The sequence below is a fragment of the Centruroides sculpturatus genome, unplaced genomic scaffold, assembly GCF_000671375.1.
Source record: "Centruroides sculpturatus isolate CEXI.00-Female unplaced genomic scaffold, Cexi_2.0 scaffold950, whole genome shotgun sequence".
NCBI classification, from domain to species: domain Eukaryota; kingdom Metazoa; phylum Arthropoda; class Arachnida; order Scorpiones; family Buthidae; genus Centruroides; species Centruroides sculpturatus.
Window position 1 is genome coordinate 71,337 of NW_019385096.1, and position 10,471 is coordinate 81,807.

The window sequence follows — 10,471 nt, forward strand, 5'->3', positions numbered from 1 at the left end:
GTTAAAAGTTAAGAGAAAATCATTTTAAGAAGAGCACTTTTAAAAATGTTACTTCTCAAAAGTTTATTTAATATTTTATAAAAATGTTAAAGAAAGTTAAGAAATGCGAACAAACTACAAATATTTAAAGACATCTATATGTGAAAAAGAAAATTTCACACAAAATTTGTAATATTTTATTAATTTCTTTTAATTTACTTATTTTATACAACTAATCAAATTTTATTTTATTTGTTATCCTCATTTATTGAATATAATAATGTTAATTTTAACAATAAAAGATTTTTAAAAATCTATTTTTTTCTAAAGTAATGTATATTTACTTCTGAAAAGTTAATTGCTCAAATAAATAAAATGAAAGCTATCAAAAACAGTGCACACAAATATCATGTTGATTAATATGCATTTCTAAGTCTAACACTTTTTCAAATGTGTAAATAATAGATTGCAACAATCACAAGAATGCAATTTGATATATTATGGAGGATCACTATCAATTACTGGTAAAAATCATAGAAGTCAATTTCGTAAATGCAATTGTTAGTTTCTGGGTGCTATGAAATGTTTTAACTTTTTAATAAGTTTATCAAATGAATGAAAAATGAGAATTTGTGCTAAGTACATTAGGTTTTGCATTATATAACAGATTTAAAAATAAATAATCAGATACAAAAACTATATGGCTTATTAAATATCCTGTAATTTTTATCACTATTAAACTACAAATTACGCATTACAATATACAATAAATAATCTTTGATTTACAAAGGAAATCTAGTTATGCAATGATATTTTAAAAAATGTAAATAAGAAAATAAAAATACTTACTCCTGATGCACCAGGTCCAGGTGGAATAGGACCAAGAAAGGGCCTGGGTGGTGGTGGAGGTAGAGGCATCATCCGAATATCCCGTCCGTATCTGCGGTATAAAGATTCATAATATTCAATTTCCTCTTCATACCTTCTCCTTTCTTCCCAATACATTCTTTCCTCCTCTTCCATCATTCTAAAATGAAAAATTATAACTGTCTTCTAGAAATATTAAAAGTAGAAAACTCTGTACTTACCGCATCTCTTCTCTCCAACGATCTTCTTCGCGTCTTTTCCAATACTCCTCCTGCATTTGTTGTCGACGTAAACGTTCTTCTTGCAGTTTTCTTTGACGTAAACTTGGTTTAATATCAACCACAAGTTCTGGATTTACTTTTTTCTAAATTTAAAGACTCATGTTAAAATCATTGAACTTTTACAATGACTTCTTTAATACTTCAAAAAATAAACAACAAATATTTAGAAATTTTTGTTAATTGATAAATATGTACAAAGCATTTGAAATCCAAATTAAAGAATAAAAAGATAGCTATTATAATAATAAATTTCCATTATCTGATACTGCAATGGGCAGATTAAAAATATATCTTCAAAAGCTCTCTCTTTAATAAATACAATCATATCCCGTTAAAGAATCCGTCTAATGTCAATTGCTTTTCTCTCTTCTTCAAGATTTTTCAGAAGTAATTAATAGCATTGTAATTGTAGAGATTCCTAAGTCTATTGACTACAACCTGATTTGGATGCCATTCTAAGACTGTTGTTCTGACATCATCCCACTTCTTCAAAAAATGTTTAATAGCATATATTTACATTAATTCTTTTTTTCAGAAGAAAACATATCTCGCAGAGTTTCTTGGTGTTCTTCTGTCGTCAGATCTGTTTCAGGTTCCATTATGAGCTCTTCAATGTTCTTCATTTCTCAGATGTGATTTCTGTTACTCCTTAAGCTGCTTGAGTCTTTTTGATAATACAGTATCTTTCTTAGATAAGATTGAACTGCAGCCTGCTGTAGACTTGTTCAAGCCATACTGCCCAACAACAACAGACGCTTGCCCACTCTCTACCTTTGCTATTATACTCTCACCTTTCGAAAATAAAAACTAATGAAAACTTAACGAGTGCCTGCCCAACAGTCTTGCGAATACTATGAAAAAATTGTTTCTGTCAGAAAAATAAAAGACTGGAATTACAAGGGAGAGTTTCAAAGTTTGGAGGAATACTATCCAATCAGTATATACCAGGTTGAGAATCGATGTCGACATTTCCCATGCTCCAAAAAGTTTTGAATTGTTGTCTGAAAACAAGGGAAGACCAACTGGTATTCATTATTTTACATCACTTCTTGTGTTTGTTGTGAGGTGTTCGTTGTCTGAACATAAAAATCCTTCGCGAAAGTGTTTGTTATCCAATTTGTTCATTAGCCAATCACCCACTGTATTTTATATTACTACTGTATAAAACCAAAATAATAAAAAATGAACAAATCTGATAGTAAACGTACTGCAGTGAAATGTTCAGAACAGACTTGTAGAAGGTACTAAAATTTTGTGATGATAACTATCCCACACAACTGTGGTAGAACAAAATGATAGCAATGGAAAAAAAGCCAGATGCTGTGAACAGAACATATTCTCATTTACACTAGTGTAATTTTCAAATATTTTACAAATGCACTTTGATTATATTTATCAAACTGAAATTGTTTTATTTAGATATCTCAATAAGTACCAAAAAAATGTCATTTATTGTAGAAGGTATTCAGATACCAGAGTAGGGATGAAACACAAAAATCAAAAAATCTCTCAACCACTGAAAACTATTGTATAGAATATTCAAAATATCCTATTGTTAAATGACAAGAATGAGCTTCATTAAACCTAGAATCTTTATGATAATGTAATATCTCTCATGTAACAATAAAACATTGTAGAAGTTAATGAAATGGTTAAAATATAAAATAGGGTTAATATAATATGGTTAAAGTAGGATAATAATATAGTTAAAATGGTAAAAAATATAATTCCTTTATAGTATTATTGTTTAATATTCAATTTTCAAAGTTAACAATATTTGCATATTCTATTTACTTGATAAATTTAGTTAAGAATACTATTTACTTTTTAAATTTGGATTAGAATTTGAACCTAAAATTGACTGAAAAATGTTCTCGTTAGAAATTAATGATTTCTAAACAGGTTTATGTTTAGAAATCATTATGTTTATTTTTTTAATTATTTCATGTTAAAAAGATTACAAATTTATTTAAAAAAAAAAAAAATCAATCATCTTTTGAGTATACCTTGTATTGTAGTCGATGTCTGCGACCTTTCATATGCATTTCTTTAGCATTTGGATCATTAAAACGACATTCACATAATTTGCACTGAAAACTAATCACTTTTCCTTCGTCATTACATATTTCTTCTATATAATCTTGTCCTAAAATAAAATTCATAACTAGTTATATTTAACCAAAATTTTAAATGTCATGAATACATAAAGGCCTTTAAAAAATTGTTACTTTTCATATTAAAAAAACTATAAAGCTTATTAAATAAATTCTATTACTATGAAGAACTTTCAATACCTACCTACTGGTTGTATTTCTGGTTTATTATCTAGTTTTGAAGCATCAGATTTATCTGCAGAAAAATAAAACTTATTTTACATCCAGAATAACAAATTTTATACTATTAAAAAATATTTTATATTTACCCTCATCTTTCATTTCATCCTGTTTTTCTTCTGCTTTTGTTGTATTTAGCTTATTTCCACCTGAGAAATAACATTCTATAAGAAAAAAACTTAATGTACATAAGGAGTGAAATTTTCTGCATTAAAATGACCTACCAACAAAAGTTATTTTTGGTGTAGCTACTATTTTCTTTACACCAACACTGTTTGTTGTTGTAGTTTTTATTCCAGCATTACCTGTGGCAGCTTTTGATGCAGCATTTTTTGAATTACTTGGAGCAGTAGTACTAAGTGGTGAATTTGTAGCATTAGAAACGACAACAGGCTCAGTTGATGGAATTGGCTTCCCTAATTTCGTATGTAACTTAACAACCTGAAAATTTAATATTTATTCAAAATTAATCTATGCTAATGCTAATATTTAAGTAAATATTAAAGATATTTCAAAATATATTCACACAATAAAATCTGATATGATAGACATACCTTTTGATGTTTAGCTCCTCTAATATGAGCAGCATATGCATCGGACCCAGTGCATGTTACATCACAAAGTTCACATCTTAAGGAAGTTCCACCTCTAACTCCTGGATTAATAGTATTTCCAGTTTTTAAAGCAGCTTCCTTTTTCTTATGTTTCTGTCCTTCCAAATGTTCCCGGTAAGTCTATTTAAAAAATATTCTCATTTAACTTTATTAATGAAAGATTAAAAATTAGTCAAATTCAGTTAAATTTCTTACCTGTGGACCTGCACAACTAATTTTACAAACTTCACAGTAATGAAGTTGCTGTGGTTTGGGAGGTAATTTTGGTTTTTGAGGTTTTAATCCTAAACCTTTCTTATATGCAGCCCAATTATTTGTTTGTATTTTAGGGGCTGCTATAGTTGTACTGGTAACCGATGACTGGATAGATGGCGCTACAGCAGGAGCAACACCTACTGTAGCTGACTGAGCAGCAACAGTTGGTTGCTGGACATACAAAGAAGCTGTTTTAAAAAATCAAATAATGCATTAATCTTATAAAGTACATAATTTACTAAATTTTTTGAAACAGACATAATAAAAGTTTTAATGTATGTCAAAGTCTGACTATAGGACAATAATTACATATAGATGACAACAAAATTGATTCTGCCCAGCTTACTTAATTGCTAAATTATTTTATATTTTAAATGTAAGAAAAGGTAAAATTTTTTAAGAATAACTGAACACACTTTCTATCATTTTTTTTGACAACATTTACTTATTATTGTATTAACATTAAGGATATAACCAAAAAGTTTTGAATTGTTGTCTGAAAACAAGGGAAGACCAATCAGTATTCATTATNTATTATTGTATTAACATTAAGGATATAAATATAATATGTTATTATAGAACAAATAAATTTGTGAATGTTCTTTTTTGTAATTTAATAAAATTTATTAAATATGATATTGTCTTAATATTTATTGTTGAGTTTGTTTTTAATATTTCACATTATGATTAATGTGAAGATGGCTATATTATTTATTACCTAAAATACATTTTGTTAATTTCTATATTAAAAAATGATGTATAAATTTAATTTGATATTAATCAAATGTAGGCCAATTCACCAGATATGCATAGTTAAATAGTAATTAATCATAAAAAATTTAACTTCTTTAAAATTTGAAAATTAGAAAAAAATCTCTCTAATTTTTGATTATACAACAAGCTTTTTCACAAATTATTATAGAAAATTTGATACTTAAAAGAAAACAATGATAATTATTCATATAAGGTAAATAAAAAAATATTATAAATCACTGTTCTATTTAAGTTCACTATACAAAATAATCATTCCAATTTTTGTACTAATAAAAATATTCAGGAAAAGAAACTTAAAAAGAGATATATTTACTTGAATAATCCACATACTTTTTCCAAAAAAATACTTTCACTTATTTTGCTACTGATAAATTTTACTATAATGACCATTTATAGTCAATAATTACGAGCAATATTATTAAACATTTTTATGTAACTACACAAAATTAAAAAGTTAAATATACAATTGAGACAAACAGTAAATAATCTGTAATACTTAATATCATCTCTTAATTTAAACTAAAAGTCTATAAGCAGCTTTTCACCTTTGATTCAAATTAAATAACAAAGAAGTCTGAGAAGGATGGTGAGAGTAAGACCACTTCCTAAAATATCATTAAATTGTATTGCCATTGGACTTAAACACATCATTTTTGATTCCTTATTTCAAACAATATACACTTCAAGACTATAAGCACAATTGATGAAGTCTTACTATAAAATTTAAAAGATAATTAAAATATTTTTAAAAAGTTTTCATCCCAAAATAAAAAAAAAAAAAAATACAAAATAAGGTAAAACTGACAGTTTCTTCTAAATCAGGCATGAGTGGTCTTGTGAACCTCCCATCCAAGAATTCCTGAACAGCTTTAACAATCATCCATATGGCTTACAGTAGTAAGCCTTGAACAACAAACTGATTATCAGGTTCACTTCCTTGATGTGTTTATCACTCACTATATGTCACGACTTTCTCTCTACCAATATTTACCACAGAAGTCCTAACATGCCATTATTCATTCCTCCATCTTTGCTTGATCCATTTTTTTATAAGCTAGAGGCATTCAAAGCCCTGGATAAAAGAATGTACATCATTGTTCTGACACTCAACTCAGGGAACAGGGACGACAACATATCTTCTGTACACCTGTAGCCCATAGTTACCAACCAAAGTTTATTAAGACCATCAAACATTGTTATTGCAATCAAATTAATCTGAGAGGCAATGATAATAGACCATTTAGGAATGTTGCCTACAACAAAGTTTTATGCAAAATCTTAAAGGAAACAACAAACCTCTCTAACTCACATACAGAACGGGCCCTACTACTTTTTCATTACTCAGAAATGATAAAAATCATACTGATGAGATGACACTAAGGTCTACTCATGACAACAGAGCAGACTGTAGCTACAAATATATTGGAACTTATAGATAGTTGAGCATTAGAATCAAGGAACATCAAGACACCATTAGAAAGCACCTATATACAACTGTCTTAGCAGCCTCACATTGCAATTGATTGTTGGTTTATTATAATTAAGGGGAAAAAACTAATATTCTCTTTAACATCAATAAAACTTCTCAAATCTATTAATTACATAAATAAAATATAAATTCTTACACATATAACTTCAGAGTATTATTAAAACTTTTTTCAATATAAAATACTTTTTATTCTATTATTATTCCAATTAGTTTTATATACAGTAGAGCATCGATTATCCAAATGTTGATCAACTGAAACATCAATTAACCGAAAGCTTTCCAGTTGGCAAATTTAAATTTCCACTAGTGCTGTGGCGCTGCAATCTTTGGCTGTCTTGGGCTACTCCATTATTATATTTGTTGTTGTGCATATTTTTGCTGGCAGCACTGGAGCGACCATGATAGGGTACTTAAGGATGTGCCAGAATTTGAACGAATTTCAACATGGGATAGGTTAATATATTTTTTCGTACATAATCAGTTATCCAAAAAATCAATTTTCCAAACAACCCCCATCCCCAATTGATTCAGATAATCAATATTCTACTGTATATATATATATATATAACTTCATTATATGTTATTTACTGTTCTGTTTTAGATGATAACATATCCATCACTTTATATAAAATGACAAAACTTTTGTCAGTAACAAAATGAAATAAAGAAATCTAAAATACAAATGTGCAAGGATTTTTATTTACATATGCATTCAAAAAAAATAACAAAAATTTTTTTCAAATTTGAATTTAAAAGGAACAAAAAGAATACAACAGATTTGTTCAAGAAGAGAAAAGAATGAAGAAAGCAAAAGGAATCCTCTGAGTTTTTAGAGTTTATCAAATATAGTTTAGAAATTTGTCAATGATAATTGATCAATCCACTTTCAGCATTAAAAAAGATGAAGATGGGTTAACAAATAAATTGAAAATGTTTCTTATAGATTGCTTGATTTCAATAATGTTGGCAGTTTTATCACTTTATAGCATAATTTGGAATTGAAAAAATATAAATTTCAATTTAAAATATATTCATGAAAAAGTTACTTTTTTTTACCTGCATATGTCGTGGTGACAGCTGCAGTATTATATGAAGTGGTATAATTTGATGAAGTTGCTCCTGTTGCTCCAGTTGAGTAAAGGTAAGAAGTAGTTGATCCTGTCTGTGCAGCTGGAGCAGTTGGAGTTTTCTGTCCTGTTGCTTGACGAGCAGCAGGAAAGACATTAGTACTGGAATATGCAGGCTTGCTAGCTACTACAGGAGGATAAAATCTTTGTACTATAGGCAAAACATTTGAATATTTTATTATTTATTAAATATACATTTTATTAAGAATAGAAATACTGTGATAACTAGTATTTTTATATCATATTTTAATCAAATAACTGTAGATAACATTTTTATTTCCAAATATCAATTTCATTTCATTTACTGAAAAATCACTAAGCAAATAAATTTATATAATCATTTCCTTACATTTAGGATCATAACATATATGAAAATACTAACAGTGATTATTTTTTGATTTGTTTTTTGAACAGTGATTATTTTTTTTATTTTTATAGATCTTTACATTCTATCTTGCATTATCTTAAATATTTTCCTTATATTTAGTCTATTGAAAAATTTATTCAACTTTTTGAATTTTTTTAATTTAAAACTAATTTTTTAATATTGATATATGTTATTCAATCCTTATTCAGAGATAATTATCTACATTTATTTGCAAAATCACTACATTTAATTTAACCTCTAAAGTAATTATTAATAAAATTTTTAAAAATAGTATATAATCTTGGATACTTTTCAAGAAATATAAAACTTAAGCTGTTCTTTGGTTTGTCATTTTTTTATTCTTGTGTAAACATGGGTATCACTTCCCAAAAGCATTCCAAAATTATTACTTTGAAAGAGACTAAAGAGATGATGATTCATGAAAATTGCAAAAGTAGTTGTGTGGGAAAATCAAGTGTTTCTAGAATTTGAAGCAGCATAAAAACAACTCATGACAGACACTTCACAAAAAGATATCATGGAAAAAAGAAAAACAACACAGGATTATGCTTTACTATGGACAATAAGTAACATAACCCATATAAGACAAGTGGAGATATCTTGAGAAAACTGGCATCACATGGGGTTGATGTCCATGCCTCAGTAGTGTGCCATTGAGGCATGGACATCAACCCCATGTGATGCCATACTCTAGAAGTGTGCCACTTCTAGAGTATGACTGCAAGGCTAGATGACCTGCCAAGAAAGAAGTTTTAAAACCAAAGTAGTAGGAGGGATGTGTACCATGTCAATACCAGTCATAATACATAGGATTTGCAAAGCAGAGTAAAGAGCAAACAACATATGCAAGGCTGTATTAAGTCAACTTTGCATCTTATTCTAATGCACATCCCAACTTCTAAAATTGAAAAGTTGAAAATAATATGCACATTAGAAATAAGAAAACTGGATATATTTAATATTTTGTTCATTATGTTACTACTATAAATCAGGCATTTCAAAATCTTACAAAAAGCCACATAGAAACAAACAGCATAGCTTACAGAATTATACCTTAAACATTAATAAAATATTAAATATATATTATAAAAATTGAATGTACAAAATTTATAAAAGATAAACACGTTTTAATCAATCAATCAATAATATCTATAATAAGCAAATAAAAGAAAAAAAAAATGAAGAAATGTTGATGATTATTCTGGATAGGAAAAAAAATAGGATATGTAAAAAAACAAAGATACCGCAAGAAAACTGGCATCATCACAAAAATAAATATAGTACTAAACTAATAGTAGACCAAACCTTCACTTAATCATTTGTATTCATTTACAATCATCATTGTTAAATTTTCTTTAAAAGAGAAACTGATTCTAAGAGATAGGAAATAAATGCTGGAGATTGTAAACACAATCCAATTACATAAATATTAGCCAAATTATATACTGCTTATATTAATTAGCCTATGTTAACATTTGTTTTAATTTAATGTCAGTTTCCAAGAAGTTTCCATTAATTAATTGTTGATGTATCTTATTTATAAGCTTCAACAGCATAAATACAAAAATCATATAAGTCATAATAGCAATTTTTGTAATCAATTTAAATACTGTATATTTGCTATTCTTAGTAGTATAAAACTAATGAATTGAATAAATTGAAAATAAAACCAATAAAAATTTAAATAGCAAAAATATCAATAATTTTATACAAATTATATTCAAAAATAAAATTACAGTGGAACCTTTATATCCATCATTAATCTGTTCCTAAGGACCTAATGAATATGAAATATGATGAATATAGAAACAATTTTTCTCATAATAAATAACTAATATTCAATTAATCCATTCCTATCCTGAAAAAAAAGTACAAGAATAAAAATTATGTTGTTTATCTTTATCTTTATTGTACTAAATAAATAAATACAGTAGGCCTATAGTGATAGAAAGGGAACAGTATTAATATAGTCAGGGTACAGTGGCTAGAAAATATAGTGTCGAAATCGAGTTTATTTTCTGTCCCTATATTGGAGGTTGCCGCAAGAGGCGCTGCTGTCAATCGTTGCGCTACACTGGCTGTATCATCCTATGTTTATATTGGTTTTAAGTGGGATTTTTAAGCATAGTAAATGTGCTGTAGCCAAGTAAAAGAATTTAGATCGATAATAAATCATATCACTAGCAATCAATTATTATATAGTATTACTTTATTAACATTTATGAAGGAATTCATTTTATTAAAGCTAATTAAGATTCTTATTAAATCAAATAGCCTACACTGTATTGTCTATTTTTACATTACAGCTGTTGAGTGCTGTACAAACAAGTATTATTTAGAGTACAAGAGTAATCTACTCTTGTT

The 10,471-nt window shown here is 27.5% G+C and overlaps 1 protein-coding gene across 3 annotated transcripts in view; it reads right to left on the reverse strand.

Moving 5' to 3' along the window:
- Nucleotides 1–10,471, reverse strand: part of LOC111634619 (zinc finger RNA-binding protein-like) — a 96,006-nt gene that overhangs the window by 32,610 nt on the left and 52,925 nt on the right. Inside the window, exons 4-12 of one of the 3 annotated variants that reach the window (XM_023379448.1) lie at nt 7,649–7,846; nt 4,270–4,517; nt 4,015–4,194; nt 3,766–3,901; nt 3,550–3,624; nt 3,426–3,476; nt 3,134–3,273; nt 1,068–1,210; nt 829–1,006 (exon numbers count right to left, since the gene is read on the reverse strand). In XM_023379448.1, the coding sequence (XP_023235216.1) occupies nt 829–1,006; nt 1,068–1,210; nt 3,134–3,273; nt 3,426–3,476; nt 3,550–3,624; nt 3,766–3,901; nt 4,015–4,194; nt 4,270–4,517; nt 7,649–7,846 (1,349 nt within the window). Of the gene's footprint in view, nt 1–828; nt 1,007–1,067; nt 1,211–3,133; nt 3,274–3,425; nt 3,477–3,549; nt 3,625–3,684; nt 3,902–4,014; nt 4,195–4,269; nt 4,518–7,648; nt 7,847–10,471 lie in introns of all 3 variants that reach the window. The other 2 variants (XM_023379449.1, XM_023379447.1) reach the window with 2 other exon arrangements.